This window comes from Vulpes lagopus, chromosome X, assembly GCF_018345385.1.
Source record: "Vulpes lagopus strain Blue_001 chromosome X, ASM1834538v1, whole genome shotgun sequence".
In the NCBI taxonomy this organism is placed as follows: Eukaryota; Metazoa; Chordata; class Mammalia; order Carnivora; family Canidae; genus Vulpes; species Vulpes lagopus.
In genome coordinates this window covers 109,766,436-109,782,989 of record NC_054848.1, presented here as the reverse complement: position 1 = coordinate 109,782,989, position 16,554 = coordinate 109,766,436, and the positions used below count along the sequence as shown (strand labels likewise).

The window sequence follows — 16,554 nt, the reverse complement described above, 5'->3', positions numbered from 1 at the left end:
GAGTCTTCAGAAGAGAGCCCAGTCTCCCAAAATACAGTGAGCTGTTGACATGCTGAGCAACACCACAGCCATTGCTGAGGCCTGGGCTCACCTGGACTATAAGTTTGACCTGATATATACCAAGTGTGCCTTTGTTCACTGGTATGTGAGTGAGGGCATGGAGAAAGGAGAGTTTTCTGAGGCCCATGAGGACATGGCTGCCCTTGAGAAAGATTATGAAGAGGTTGGGGTGGATAATGGTGTGGGAGACTAAAGAGTATTAACCTGTCTGCTGCAGTTTTACATTCTTTTGTCTTGGGACTGTCTTATTTCTGTTCTGGAAGCTGTCCATTGTGACCCTAACTTGTCAATACAAATGACGATTCTATTTTAAGAAGAAGAAAGCCAGTCTTAGGGAAGCCAAGTATTTGTAGGGAAGGTTTTCTGATGTTAAGGACATAGAGAGTTTGGGACGCCTGAATGTCTCAGCGGTTGGACGTCTGCCTTCGGCTCAGAGCGTGATCCTGGGGTCACACAGATGCAGACAGAAGGAGAAGCAGGCTCCCTGCAAGGACTCCATCCCAGGACCCCAGGATTTAGAGAGTTTGAACAAGGGTGGCAGATTCTACGGCCCACGGTTTAATCAGTGATTTAGGAGAGAGGGAGGGAAGGAGAACAGTGGAGTTAGGAATAGGAGGTGGAGAAAAGGACAGAGCAGTAGGAGGATGAGGATGGGCAGCTGGATGAGAGTCCTGAGTTGAAGTAATTGGTTTGAGGGTTCCCAAATTTTTTGGTAGACATCTGCAAGAAATGCCACGTGAATAGTCCGGAGTGCCACAGGAGTACCTGGCAATTGTTCCTATCAGTCTTTTCCCTCTGCAAATGCTGTTTGGATCTGAGCCAGACTAGAGTTCTAGTTTATGTGTTTCTTGCCCCAAACCCTGATACTTATTTTAACTAATGTGAGTCTGCTTTGTTCCAATTATAACAATAAACCCGCTGTTTTAGCAGTGCAGCCCAAATCTTACAGTATACTTTGTGTTACTTTGAAATTTAATTTTTTTCCCAAATGTATTGAAATTCAATTGACATTCAACACTGTGAATTTGGGGCGCCTGGGTGGCTCAGTCAGTTAAGAATCCCAACTCTTTTGGCTCAGGTCATGATCTCAGGGTCATGAGATCGGGCCCTGTCTTGGCTCTGTGGTCCACAAGGAGTCAGCTGGAGATTCTTTCTCTCCCTCTCCCCCTGCTCGTGCTTTCTTCTCTCCAAATAAATAAAAATAAAATCGTAAAGTATTTTTAACATTGTGTAAATTTAAGGCTTAGTGTTCATCTTGCGTAGTTATATATATTTGTATGTAAATATATATACATAATTTATATAAAATTATTTGTATATATTATTATATTTTAAAACAAATATTAAATGTTTATTCCTGGGAGTAAGTGAAGGAATTTCTTTATAGTATTTTATGGTCACCATCAGAGCCCAAATCCTGTTTTCACTATAGCAACTGAATGGTTGGGTGTTTATTCATATAAATAAAAAAGAAAGAGTGATGGCAAAAGTAAACCTTAGGTATTACTTGGATTGCATTATGCCATGGACAATTGCTGAACTCGGCCATACTTAAACATTTACAAAGCCAGTTTTGATTAGCTCTTTAATCCTGATTATCAGATAGAGTTTAGTCTACTAAACTAAGTCCAGTGGTGATTATTACTGAGATTTATAGCCACTGATACCACAAAATCTTACAATTTAGCTGTTGAGGAATTCAGGTGGAGGGGTATTACTTAAGAAAGCTAATCTTTTTCTGGGTTGTCATATACCAGGTAATAGCTAGAGGCTGAGGTCAAGCGATTTATATACTCCTTTACTATAAACCTTTAAATATAAATGTATAGAAGACAGACTTAACTTTTGGAAGGTCACATTAAAATTCGAAGATTTATATGTTTAAAAAAATTTTTTTTAAGGATTTTATTGATTTGTTTGACAGGGAGGACGCAGGGTGAGGAGAGGGAAGACGGAGAGGGAGAAAGCAGGCTCCCTGCTGAGCAGGGCTCCTGACATGGGGCTGGATTCCAGGACCCCAGGATCATGACCTGGGCCCAAGGCAGATGCTTAACTGACTGAGCCACCCAGGTGCCCCCAAATGAAATTTATATGATAAAGGTTATCACACAACAGACTAAGCAATCTACAGTAGCCTACAACTTGTCTTGCTGTAGGAGTTTCTTTCTTAATTATTCCAAAGCAAATCCATTCAGACATCAAAAATGAATGGGACAGCTTATTTGGCAAGCATAAGCATGTTTTAAAAATGATTTCAAAGATTTGTAAAGATTAACTTAAACACACTAATGAAAAAGAAATATTTATGGTGATTTATCTGAATCTCTTCCTTTTTTTTTTTTTTTTATAGAGAGGGAGAGAAAGAATTTTAAGCAGACTCCACGTCCAGCACAGAGCCCCAGACAGGCCTCCATCTCCCAACCCTGAGATCATGACCCGAGCTGAAAACCAACAGTCTGACGCTTAACCTACTGAGCCACCCAGACGCCCTGGTTTCTCTACATCTCTTAAAAGCAGAAGTATAACATAGGAATGATAGTTATCACTGTGCCTGGCTCTTTTGATGCTTTTTAAATATTTGTTTCAAGTTTAGGAAAGAATAGGCCTTTGGTTTAGGGGATCTCCCCCTCTGCACATATTATTTGTGTAAAGGAACAGTGGGAGAAGGTGAATGTGTGAGGCCAGCTGTTTCCAGGTCTAAGCCTGTAGCCCTCTCTTTGTCCAAGCAGCTCACTGCTCTGACCACCTCCTTCTCCCCCTTTAGTTAGGATGCTACTAAGTAAAGGGCAAGGTGGGAGGTTTATTCACACTGTCTGCTTGTGTATGTGCTTTCATTCTCGGCACCCAGCCTTCCTTGCACTGCAGGAGTTGGAGAGCCATGTGCTATTTCACCGTTGTGCACATTTAATTACACTTGCTGTTTATTTCTGCTTTCAACCTAGTGCTTAAGCCAGAGCCGCCTGCTCTCTGATACTCCCTGAATTCCAACCCTAAGCTGAGTCATTTACCATAACCTTTGAGGAACCTTTTGAAATTGGCTTTAGTTCTTTTTGCAAGCATTGTGAATGACCTGTAGGTTTCCCAGGTCCATTGAAATCCTGAGTAAAGACACGATGTACTGTTCTGTCTTATGCTTATATGGTAATTAAGTATTATCTGGTCAGTGTAGCATAGGTCACTTAAATATTCATGATCATTTTGATATTTTAAGCGTGCTTTCTTCCATTTTACAAAGATTGTATCTCTCTTTTTATTCTGGTTATGAAAATGTTCACGTTGATTTCATTTGCGCCACTGTATTGCAAGTATAATAACCCTCCAGATATACTTCAGTTATTTGTATTAGGATTACATCTTTTTTTATGTAGACATGTTTTATCTGTGTTGGAAGCAACTGGTTAATGGCAGCAAAGGAATCTGCTTTTTGCTATATAACAGCAATTAATATTTGAGTATTTAGTGTTTGAAGGTGCTCTCTTAATTGTCTCATAAATAATCATCAACAGCACCATCTTTTATACAGATAGGGAAACTGAGACATGATGTGGTTAAGGAATTTGCCCAGGGTTACTTAGCTAGTAAGGGGCAGAACTAGAATTTGAACCCAGATATCTGGCGCCAGAACCCACCCACCTATCCATTATGCTTGTCTTCCTTCCTCATTACTTTGAAACCACTCGTTAATTGCCAGCCTCTCTGAAAGAAGGTCATTAGAATTAAGAGTGTCAGAGTGCCTCTGATTTTTGAACAGCAAAAGTACACCTATTAGAAAATAGTTAGGAGATGGTTAAACTTTGAGACTCTAGCCTTGATCAAATTATATTGTCTCAGTTCATTGCTTGAAGATCCTTGGTGATCTCAAATGGCTCTAAATAATATGCTGATTTGGGGGCCAGGCTGTTTAGTCAAATGATGAGCCATATCTGTCTGTAATTCTTCTGTCACTCTGTCCATCTATTTTTCTATCCATCTACAGAATTCATCTGTAACACCCTTAGGTGTTGCTTATCCTTATCGAGGAAGCAAATCACAAATGTATACTAAGAGAATAAGATAAAGAGGTCTTAAAAAAAAAAAAGAGGTCCAAGAACCAGTGGCTAATCACCTTGAGGGGGAAGCCAATATGTAAAGGTTTGCCCATTTTATGTACCTACAGCCGTGCATGTCACAGGGGTCTCTTGATTAGACTGCTGACTTTGGCTAGACTGCTGACTTTGGCATAGTTGAACCTTCAGTTTACTTTCAAGGAGACTCATGAAAGTAATTTCAGTCCGGGGAGCAGCAGTTGGGAATAAACTGAGATACTTAGAAAATGAGGAAGGAGACCAGTTTGGTAGGAGCAGAGCCTTCTTGCACAGGATTACTAGTAGAACATCTGGTTGGAATGGTTAACAGAGGTCAGGTTGTGTTAGAGAAACCCTGAAACCAAGCACAGTATGTGACTAAAGATAAAATCCTCTTGTCATTGTAGCCAAATTCTAGTTTTGGAGCATGCTCCACATGTGAAATACACAATAGATTTGAAAATGAATTTAATCACAGTCTGGATTAAAAGAAGCCAAATTTCCCCAAGACTCTGACATGCATTAATCTTGAAATCTTCCTAGACTAACTCTCCCTGGCCCTAGTCAGCCTCTGCATTTCAGCAACCCTTATTCTTCCTTCCTACTTCTGTGTTTACTTAGCATTGTGCCGCAGATGGATTTATATGCCTCCTTCGCTTATGTCCCACTCATGTTCTGTGGTCAACCTCATGAGATTATTACTATTTGTTTTAACTTCATGAGATTATATGTCAGGAATAGGGGTACAACTCCAGCTAAGAGGTCAGTGAGAGGTAACATGGAGGACAAAGGAGCTAAGTGATTGAAGTGTACTCCAGCCTGCCCCTGCTTGCTGACAAATGACCTCCCATGGTGGCAAATGGTGAAAGAGTGAAAGCTGTTGCCTGGCAAGGAGAAGATTGGTAGCCTTGGAGGGGGCAGGTAGAGGGTATAGAATTTCAAATGTGTTCATGTACTCTGGGCAGGGCAAATTGTGTGGGGCCCCTGGGAGCCAGGGCTCATCTTTTTTGAGTTATAACCTGAGATTTCCCAGTCTCAGAAACATAGTTAGCTAGGGGAAATAAGAAAAAAGGATTTTCCTTAGGGAAATTGCCACTTTATCTATCTGTCTCTCTGTCTAATCTATCTGTGAGCATGACCGGGGGAAGGGGTGGAAGGAGAAAGAAAAGCAGACTCCTTGCTGAGTGCATGGAGCCCCACAAGGGGCTTAATCTCAGGACCCCGAGAATCATGACCTGAGCCAAAGGCAGATGTTTAACTGAGCCACGCAGGCACCCCCGGGAAAATTACCACTTAAGAAAAAAAAATCTTATGTGGGTTCCATTATTTGTCTGTTCCAAAGCATTTAACCTTTTATTTATTTTTTATTTTTATTTTTTTGCTTTTTGCCTTTTGCCTTTTCTGCTAACAGAATGGTTGAAAACTTTGAAATATGCCACTTTTGTGTTTGAGTTGTTTTTCTACAAAAGATCCACTGTAGTCTCGGCATAGAAATAGCAAAAACTGAAGGGAGAAAATTTGCTAGGTTGTTTTTTGAATATTGATAAAAGGAGTTTCCTTATGGTTGTGCTGCTCTTGAATGTTGGGCTTTAATCTTCTTATTTGAAGTTTCATTTGAACAAATAGGTTTCTTTCCCAGCCCATTGTACCAACAGCCATATCTACCTGAAAACTACTGAAAAAACGAAAACGAGTCCTGTTTTTCCCTTGGAGTAGGTTATCTGGATTTTGTGTTTCCTTCTCAGTAGTGTTCTTTAAGACTGGAAGTTATCCAAGAAATAGTGGTGCTGGTTACATGCAGTTGTTTACGTATTTATTAGTAAACCCTTTATGCAAGCTTCATTACAAATTGTTGTATCAAATACTATACAAATGATATCAGTTAATCCTTGAGGTGTTGTTTTTTGAGATGCAGTTTATTTTCATTTCCCAGAAGCACAGGGATAATCTTAATATTGTATAAATGTCCTTTGACGGCTTTAGCAGAGTCATTTTTGTGTGGGACTTTCTATATGTCAGTGATATTTCTCTCTGTTCTTCCTGCAGAGAAATCAATGCTGCAAAAAAATACCCTGCCCAAGTTTATGATTATTAAATGAGGTGGACTTGAAAGGAGAACTGTGCATGGCTGGCTGATTTCAATTGTGTTTGCCCTGGACCTACCCTCTCTTCCATAGTGCATACTAGCTAGATGATGGGCCCTCCTGAAAACCTTTTACAACTTGTCCTTGTACATTATGGCAGGTTATATTCATGGAAGTCAAAGTAATATAAATCTAATCTGATTTTCTTCGCAGAAACAATATTACATTGAGGATTATATTCCTGGCCTGATGCCTGACTTTTTTTTTGTTGTTTTTTTAGCAGAAATGACCATAACCACCATTTTTAATCAACTGTTTAATCAACTGGAAATGATGAATCTGAATACTGCTCTGCATAAAATTGTCTGAAGTGTATATAAATCAGTTAACAAAGTATCACCATAACCAGTCGCATTAAATTATGTTTAATGATCTCGTGTCAGTAGACTATACAAAGTTCTTGTTGTCACAATCATTGCCTTGTTTTTATTGAAACTAATCAAAGGGTTTACCAAAAAACACACTTTCTGCAAAATCAAGGAATTCACAAAGGATTTCTTTGGCAGAATGTTGGAGGAGACTTTTGGGGAGACTTGGAATTATGGATTTTTGAAAAGCTGAATTGAGATTTTCTTTTTGCTTTGTTCATTGTAAATTCTCTGTGGCAGACATAGATTTTGGAGAAAAGGTGTAAGTGACAGCTGAGAGATCTGAAAGGTGATTACAAGTTAAGAAGGTAAAGGGGAGATGGAAGAATGTTGGATGTGGAGTAGGAACCCTGGAGCCGGGAGGGGCCTGGGGCTCATCTGGAATGGAAGGAAAGCCAGTGGGCTGTAACAGAGAAAATAAGCGGAGAAGCTTGGGGCAGGATAAGGTTGGAGAAGCAGAGGAAGAGACCTGGCTCTGCAAGACCTTGCAGGTCAGAGTAAGGATTTTAGTTTTTGATTTTAAAATTAGTGGGAAACTATTAAAGCAGGACTTAGAGAAGCGATCTGATCAGGCTTGTTGTGTGTGGTGGTCATGTGGTGCTGGCAGGGGCAGCTGTCAGAACACTGCGCAGCCATCATTCCTGATACTTAGCTAATTTGTCTGAGCATTTGATTAATATCTGGTCTCCCTCACTACACTGCAAGCTCCCCAAAGGCAGAAATGGTGTCAGTTTTTTATTTACCACTTTATCTACAGTATCTTGCATAATAGGGACTTAATAGATGCCCGTTGAATGAAGGCATCAACTGTATTAACAGTTTTGCCTTGGGACCTGCTGTGAAGCACAGGTGTTACTTTTGATTGTGGTGAAATTCACATAACATACAATTAATAATTTTAAAAACGATTCAGTGGCATTTAGTACATTCACATGTGAAACCACCAAATCTATCGTGTTCTGTAGCATTTTCATCATTATGACAACCATCAACTTGCTTTCTGTTTTTATGGATTTACCTATTCTGAATATTTTATATAAGTGGAATCATACAGTATGTGGCCTTTTGTGTCTGGCTTCTCTCAATTAGCGTAATGTTGTGTAGCATATATCAGTAATTCATTCCTTTTTATGCCTGAGTAATATTCCATTGTATGGCTATACCATACTTTGTTTATTCATTCATATGACGATGGGTATTTGAGTGGTTTTCACCTTTTGACTATATTGTAAATAGTGCTGTTATGAACATCAATGCACAAGTTTTTATTTGAACACCTGTTTTCAGTTCTTTTGGGGCATATATATAAGAGTAAAATTGCTGGCTCCTGATAATTCCTTGTTTAGCTTTTTCAGGAGCCGCCAAATTGTTTTCCACAGAGGCTGAACTATTTTATATTTCCATCAGCAATGTATATGCGAGTTGCAATATCTTCACATCCTCACCAGTACTTTTTATTTTCTGTGTCTTTCTAAAATTTTAGCCATTCCAAAAGAATGTTACCTGTAAAATACATGAATGAGGGGCACCTGGGTGGCTCAGTTGTTAAGCATCTGCCTTTGGCTTGGGTCCTGAACTCTGGGTCTTGGGATCACCCCCCACCCCCGTACTCAGCGGGGAGTCTACTCTCTCCCTCTGCCCCCCCCCTCCTCATGCTTTCTCTCAAATAAATAAATAAAATCTTAATTAAATGCATGAATGAACCTCCCCTTATTCACATTGAATATTTCATTCTTTGATACCTCATCACATTGTTGCTCAATATTATGAAAAGTTACAGTGAAGCTCAAAGGTGCATGCACACTGGACTGAAATGGGTTCTAAATCCGTAAAATCAGGACACCTGGGTGGCTCAGCGGTTGAGTGTCTGCCTTAGGCTCAGGGTGTGATCCCAGAGTTCAGGATCGAGTCCTGCATCAGGCTCCCTGCATGGAGCCTGCTTCTCCCTCTGCCTGTCTCTGCCTCTCTGTCTCTCATGCATAAATAAATAAAATCTTAAAAGATTAAAAAAGAAATCCATAAAATCAAAATCAGTGTCCAACATCATTCTGGTACATTGCCTTCTAAGAAAAGCTTGCAAGTTTTAGGAGAACCCCACCTTTTCTTCTTACCATTTTTAGTATCGAATATGAGGTCTGAAAGACTAATCTTGACATCTAAAGAAATCTTTTTCTTCTGTAACTATGTGTTGCTTAAAACCTCTTCTATTGAAGATGTCTTTTGAGAATTGCATGGAGAATGATGAGGAAGCCCCATGCAATCTTACAGCAGAATGTTCTCATCACAGATAATTTTCTTTTGGTTTGACACATTTATATTTCTACCCATTTCCTTGCTGTTTCCTTTTATTTCTCTCTCACTGTCTTTTTTTAAAGCTAACTATGCCCAGCATCCAGAGAAGAAATGTACCTGCTTGCCTTTGGTCTAGGGCAGATGACTGGGAACCAAACAGGTACAGAAGCAGGACATTTTAGAATACTCGAGTACACTGTAAGATTTTTCCTGCCCATCCACAGTCATCAGTCCACCATAATTAATTGGTTCTCAGTAATAATGCTAAAATATGCAGATGCACTTTAATTTCTAACCTTCAAGAATCATCTTTATTCTATTGGGTTCTGCCATTTAACTAATGCTGTGATTGTTTTCTCTTTGTGTTTAGGTTTTACATCATATCTGAGTTTCCAAAGTAGAATAAGAATAGACTTAGAAATGTATTAACACAGGGACACCTGGGTGGCTCAGTGGTTGAGCATCTGCCTTTGGTCCAGGGCGTGATCCTGGAGTCCCGGGATCAAGTCCCACATTGGGCTTCCTGCGTGTTGCCTGCTTCTCTCTCTGTCTATGTCTCTGCCTCTCTCTGTGTCTCTCATGAATAAATAAATAAAATCTTTTAATAAAATATATTAACACATTTGCATACACATATGGCGTTTATAACAATGTGAAGTAGAGTGAAATGCATTGCAATCAGGAGAATTGAGTCTTTGTGCACATTTAATTATCAAGTACTCGTCACGACTAATCTGCTGTGTTCCACTGAGCAACAATCACTTAATGCTACAACCACTGTGCTGTTTCATGATTTAGCTGAAAGCATTTTTCCTGTTCAAAGCTTGCCAGGTATTTTTAATGTTGGCTGTAAAATTCTTATAATTGTTCCAAATACCCCCTATGTGTGCTTTGGAAATTGCTCATTGCTATTTTCAATCATGTACTTGAACAGAACCTCAAACTACTGTTTGTCCTATTTGGTTAAAAACAACAACAAAAAAAATGTTTGGTCTGGGGGTGGTATGACCTTTGGTGTAAGAAGTGCTTGTTTTTTAGAAGTCATACATTCTGATTGTGTCTGCTCTCATAAAAATTCTTTTGAGTGGTTTTATATCTCTGCATGTGTTTCATTTTATAGTGAAAAAAAACCTTTGTACAAGTAAAATTTGTAATTCTAAGTGGTTCATTAATTTTTAAAATTGTTCTTATGGTGGTTAATCCTAACCTGTTTTAACTTGAGGTTGTTTGTACCCTGACTGCCAGGACAAAAAGTTCATTCTATTTTATCAGAATAAACGGTTTCCCTTGGGTAACAGGCACATTTGAGAACGCATTTATTTTTTTTTCGCATGTAAAGATTACTGTTAAGTAATTTGACACTGTGGGGGTTTAAATGGGCATCCATAAAGCCCCAAAAAGCTAATGTACCTTTTAGTGGACCAAAATTAGCCCCCTTGGGGCACATGAGCCTTCCCTTGGTCTTTGTGACTTTTTGTGTTTCTTTTATTTTTTCCTCCTTTTCTACTTTGAAGCCTATGAATAAATTTAATCCTGAGTACATTATCTTCTCATATGTATCAGTTTGAAAATTACTCTTTCTCTTCAAACAGGTAATCTCTTTCCCACTGTTTTTTTTTTTTTTTTTAAAGATTTTATTTCTTTATTCATGAGAGGCACAGAGAGAGAGAGAGGCAGAGAAGTAGGCTCCTCTCAGGGAGCCCAATGTGGGACTCTATCCCGGGACCAGGATCACACCCTGAGCCAAAGGCAGACGCTCAACTGCTGAGCCACCCAGGAGTCCCTCTTTCCTATCCTTTAACAGTTTTTTTGTTTGTTTGTTTTGGTCCAGGCTGAAACAGGTGGCAAATGATACAACATCCAAAACCACCTTTCATGTTTTATTGCTGGAAATCTGGCCCCAATTCCCCTGTATCCTTTTAGGTTACTTAGTCCAGCTCTCCTTGAGTTACCCAGGAAGACATCAATTCTCAGAGTTCCCCAAGACGCACACAGACTAATCAGTAGAAGGCAATTAGAACCAAGATCTCCTGGTTTCTTGCCTCTCATAATTAAGCCTTAGAAGCAGAAGCACCCACTTGGGATCATGGCCAAACACTTAATTTTCTATCTATTTCTGGCATACGTGGAGAGAATTGTCACAAATTTAACAATTATCTCACCTCATACTCTTGAGTGCCTTCCCGATATTACTGATGGTGAAGAAGTAAGAACTATATTAGAATAGCTTTGCCCAGGGGCACCTGGATAGTGCGATTGGTTAAGCATCAGACTCTTAGTTTCAGCTCAAGTCATGATCTCAGGGTCCTGGGATCAAGCCCTATGTCGGGCTCCATGGTCTGCTCGGGCTCTACTTGAGATTCTCTCCTTCTGCTCCTCCTCGTGTGAGCTCACTCTTACTCTGTCATAAATAAATAAATCTTTAAAAAAATGGCAATAGCATTGCACAAGAGGGAGGATTACAGGAGCAGCCTTTCCCCTTCTCTGAGGAACCTCATTATTTTTCCCTGTAATGCAGTTTGGAGAAACTTGGTGTGATATATTCTGATCTTCTTCCCAGTCTGTCTTACAGTGTGGCATTCCTAGTTGCTACTACCTGAAGGCGTATTACAGTTTCACAAATCAGGGCGCCTGGGTTGTGCAGTCAGTTAAGTGTCCGATTCTTGATTTTTGCCCAGGTCGTGATCTCAAGGTTGTGAGATGGAGTCCTCTGTCAGGCTCCATGCCCAACTTTAAGATTCATTCATTCTTTCTCTCTCTCCCCCCCCCCACCCCTCCTCCTCCTAAAATTATTTTTTTCACAAATCAATTTTTATTATACAGAAATAATAATACCCATAAATAATGAAGCCATAACTATTTGATGTGGTCTTCAATATACTGAGAGTTTCTACATTATGCTTCAAACATACTGCTAATTTCTTTTTTTTTAATTTTTTTAAAATTTTTATTTATTTATGATAGTCACAGAGAGAGAGGCAGAGACACAGGCAGAGGGAGAAGCAGGCTCCATGCACAGGGAGCCCGACGTGGGATTCGATCCCGGGTCTCCAGGATCGCGCCCCGGGCCAAAGGCAGGCGCCAAACCGCTGCGCCACCCAGGGATCCCCCCATACTGCTAATTTCTGATGAATCTTTTAAGCATGTCTTAGGAGTAATTACAGGTCACCTGTTAAATTTATAGGAGCACCCAATTTTTATAATGCACAGCAGCTTCGAATCCAAAGCTTCTGGGGGGGAGAGAAGGGAGATAAAGAGACAGCATCAGTAGTTGTAGTACAGTCCCCAAGTGACCATGTGCTCTGCCACAAAGGAGAAATGGTTTGCTAATTTTATATCCATGATGTCAGATCAGCAGTTCCAAAGGACTGGTGGCTTCTGTTATACACAACAGACTCCAGGGGACTCCTTGAATGGCCCTCACTTGTGGTCAGACAGGCCACCTGTCAACTTCCCTTGCCAACTGTAGTCCTTTTCATGCATACCAAGGAACAGTGTTTTCAGCCAAGCACTCTCTGTCAATGGCCCATAATTCACCCTGCCCCTTTGTGTAGGGGTGACCTCAGAATGGCCTATGCCTCTTCTGTGGGGCGAGAAGCTTTCTTGCTCTAAATAATACATTTATACCTGAATTATGTTGAGGCCATTACCTAGTTCTGGGCTGCTGACCCAGTTCCTGGAATTTTAATATTCGCATAGTTGGTTAGTATCTGCAAGCTTCATCCTCTTTTCAAGTAAATAGCCTTCACAGTCCTTTAAAGTGATCTCTGGGTGTTTTGTTAATCCTACAGTAAGCAGTCTTTTAAGTTCTGTGACCTTCTTTTACTGTTAAGAAAGTGGAGGCTCACCTAAGCCATAGATACATTATAAGGTGTATAATATGAGCATAGGTATCAACAGTACTTCCAAGGGTCATGTCTTTATTGCTTCTCCTGTTCCCTCCAAACCTTGCCCTAAAAGCCTTCACTGAAAGGGAAGGTGCTGTTTTCAAGAACAGACTTCTTTTAAGTCATTGTAATTTGAGCCAGAAGTTGCCACAAGAACATGGTTGAAGGGAAGGCTAGAAATAATTCACTGAAGAGGTGGCTACCTTTTGTGAGACTCAGCGCCCCTCCTCCTCATTTTCTTGGTTACTCAACTCAGCCTTCCTCCACAATGGAATCTTGTTTTTTTACCTACCTCTTTTGTTAGGGATTTTAAAACAACAGGTATAGCCTGGATGTGCTATTTAAACCAATTACATACATCCTGGACAGTTTTTTTCTAGCTAGTTTGCTTTCTGTATGATATTTAACAATACTGGGGGAGGGGATCCATTCCTTGGTTTGACTCACTGAACATACTCCAGCATACATTTGAACTGTTAGGCCTTTCTAGAAACTTATTATCACCTTTCTAATGATGTTATCGAAATGGGAGATAAAACCCCATTTGGGACTTCAGACACTTTTTTTGCAAAATATTTTTTTGCTCTAGCTGGAGTTGATCTCTTGATACATTGTAATGAAAATTTTTCTCTGATGACCTAGAAAGTGATATTTGGATGAGAATTTGCTCTTTTAGGTAGATATTGGTAAAGGCATCTTTCACCCTAATATCCAGTGGTTCTCTTCCTTGCCATTGTTAGGTATAACTGCTGCTAAGATAAAACTTCCTAAAAAAAAAAAAAAAGATAAAACTTCCTTACCTGTGAGATCTCTAAAAGGTGAAAAAAAAATCCTCTATCCCTAAGGAACTTCCCCACAAAACCCATCTGCTTAGGCTATGTATTTTTTTTTCTACACATTTTTGAAGCTTCAATGTACAGTAGTAGTCGCTCTTATGGTGGGGTGACTCAGTGTATCATAGCGAATGCCTAGATTGTATATCTTTCTCTTTATTTACTTGACTAGAACCCAAAGTTCAATTGAACTTTCGTCAAATGTGTGATTTTCTTAGTTATATTTCTTGTCATGGTGTATCCATTGCAGGCATGGGTTAGAAAAGAACTTTACAAGATAAGAAAAATACCATGTGGTGCAAGATACTAATATTCTAAAATGCTACTTTAAAATCAGAAGTCACAAAGGCAAATCAGGTGTTTGGAGAAGAGTAACAAAAAAGATGTCATATGGTGTCTTAACAGAGGCCAGGACACCAGAGTGCTGCTTCAAAATCTTAAGTAACAAACTAGTCTTCTAGTGCTTCTTTTGCTGCCTCCCTTGGAGATACAGAAACTTGCAAGCCACAGTTGGCTGACTTCCCAAATTCTGAGAAACTTTACAAGGATCACAGGGGTTGGTACAAGTTGCTTGATAATCTGCAGCATTTTCTCTGCGATTTAGCTGCCCTTGTGTTAGCAAATTTTCACCTGTCGGTATGCAGCTGGTCCCATCTTTCCCTCCAGCCTCTGAGGTTTGTGATCTATTCTTTTATTCTGATCTTCTCTACCAGGTTGGGCTTTGAGGTCTTGGGGCCTTATTGCTTCCTATTTGCATATGCATTTTTATCCATTTCCTGAGGGCTATGGTAAACGGATTATCAGTCGCGCTGTTGTTTTTATCCTCTACAAGTTATGTGCCTCTCTATATAGATTTTTTAAGTTTGTTAAGTGTTTGGAATGCAAAGTGGTGTGTAGCTATGGATAGTGAAAGTGAAAAGTAACTTCTCAAACCTTATAGACCTGTATGCTCAGTTCATCTCTAGTTAAGTTTGTGTGCATATTGTCAGGCTCTAGGGTAAGAGAAATACTGTCCACAAGGAAGTGGAGTCGCTGAGCCTCCTCCAAAACTTTAAGAATCTCAGGTTACTTTCTAAAAATGGAAGAATCTCTGAATCATTAAGAAAATTCTTGTTAGAGTCTTAAATTGCTAAATGCTTAACAGCATTTTTGATCTATAATTATCACCTGTCCTAAAGACAGCTGTATTTCATCTTTAGAGCCACATTTCCATAGCCCTGAGGTATTTGGAGTAAAGGCATGTTGGGGAGGGGGAACAGAATGAGAACACTTAGAATTGATTGTCCCTGGTGAAATTAAACTGCTCAGTGGATCACATTTAGATAATCAAAGTCTAACTCTTGAGCTTCCAAGCAAGGAATTTTTCTTACCTAAGTTCTAAACATTGTATTGCTGATTTTGGTGTTTTTAAAAAGATTATTTATTTACTTGAGAGAGAGATCAAGAGCAGAGGGGTGGGGGGCAGAAGGAGAAGGAGAACCAGGCTTCCTGCTGAGAAGCCGGACTTGGGGCTTGATCTCAGGACCCTGAGGTCATGACCGAGCCAAAGGCAGACACTTAACACACTGAGCCACCCAGGCACCTCTGATTTAGGTTTTTGGTTTTGTGGGGTTTAATATCCATTTCCTATAGCAGATTCTATTCAATTAAATGTGCTGCCATCAGGTAGTGCCTAATTAGAGACAATCTTTGTGTCTAGGGATGTACTTTGAATATTCAGTTGTCTTTTGATCAGGTGTTTGAGAGTTTCGGTTAATATGACCATAATTAAGCTTTAAAGGCAAGACGACACAAAAATGTCTTGTCCTGGTCTCGCTTCACTACGCCTGGCAAAGGAGAGAGACAGCTTAATCACTTAAGAAGATGCCGTAAAAGCAAAATCTGAAAAGTGCGATTTTAGGGCTCCTTTTAGAGTTATGACTATCAATTAAACATCAAGATTATTCTTGGCTTGTTATAATGGAGTGGGCTTGGAAACCTCAGCAATGTGACCACTGAATACATTGTAGCAATTTTAACCAAGAGGCTTAATACACTGGAAATGTTCCTTGGCGCTGTGGTGCCCTCCTCCCTGCAGCTCACCCCTCCAACCCTAGAACACAAATACTGACTTTTAGGAGCATTTTAATAGATGCTTGAAATTTTGATGAAATGCTAGTTCATTCAGTTTTCAGTTCATTTGGCCTTTTAAAGACTGATTATGCTGTTCAAAAACTCTAGTGCTTCAGAAAAGAAAATAGCTTTGAGGCTGGGGTGCAGAGAACAGTTTTAAATCATTGCCGGGGGGGGGGGGCACCTGGGTGGCTCAGTTGTTAAGTATCTGCCTTCTGCTGTGGTCGTGATCTCAGAGTCCTGGGATGGAGCCTTGCATTGGGCTCTCTGCTTGGCAGGGAGTCTGCTTCTCCCTCTATGTACTGTTTCTCGCTCTCAAGTGAATATATAAAATCTTTTTAAAAATAAATCATTACCAGGTTTTCAGAATTTTAATAATTAGTTTTTGTTCATTTCTGAGGAAATACTTAATATTTGCTTTAGTAACTCAGAAAGAGCAGTCTGATGACCAGTAACAATAATGCTGTGGTGCTCCTGGGTGGCTCAGTGGGTTGAGCATCCGACTCTTGATCTTGGCTTGGGTGTCAGTCTCAGGGTTGTGGGTTCAGGCCCCATGTTGGACTCCACACTGAGCATGGAATCTACTTTCAAAAATGTTTAAATATAAAAATAAGTAAAAACTAAGTAATTGCCAGGGATGACATCAGTGGTGATTTGCTGATAATCTGAGTGGCTTTGCATTACATCAGGGCTTGTAATTCTTATTATCTATGATATAAATAGTTGATAGTAGGTTAACCACATGCAAAATAAGTGTTGAAGGAGAATCTCATTTTCTGAGTAGCTTAAAGTGA

General features: G+C 39.8%; 1 protein-coding gene across 5 annotated transcripts in view; it reads left to right on the top strand.

The window, feature by feature from the left end:
• Positions 1-16,554, top strand: part of ATP11C (ATPase phospholipid transporting 11C) — a 184,540-nt gene that overhangs the window by 65,875 nt on the left and 102,111 nt on the right. The window contains exon 1 of one of the 5 annotated variants that reach the window (XM_041740623.1): positions 14,250-14,322. The exons of 1 other annotated variant lie outside the window; for it this stretch is intronic. In XM_041740623.1, the coding sequence (XP_041596557.1) occupies positions 14,287-14,322 (36 nt within the window). In that variant the 5' untranslated portion in view covers positions 14,250-14,286. Of the gene's footprint in view, positions 1-14,249; positions 14,323-16,554 lie in introns of those variants that run through there. 3 more of the 5 variants (XM_041740625.1, XM_041740624.1, XM_041740621.1) reach the window with 3 other exon arrangements.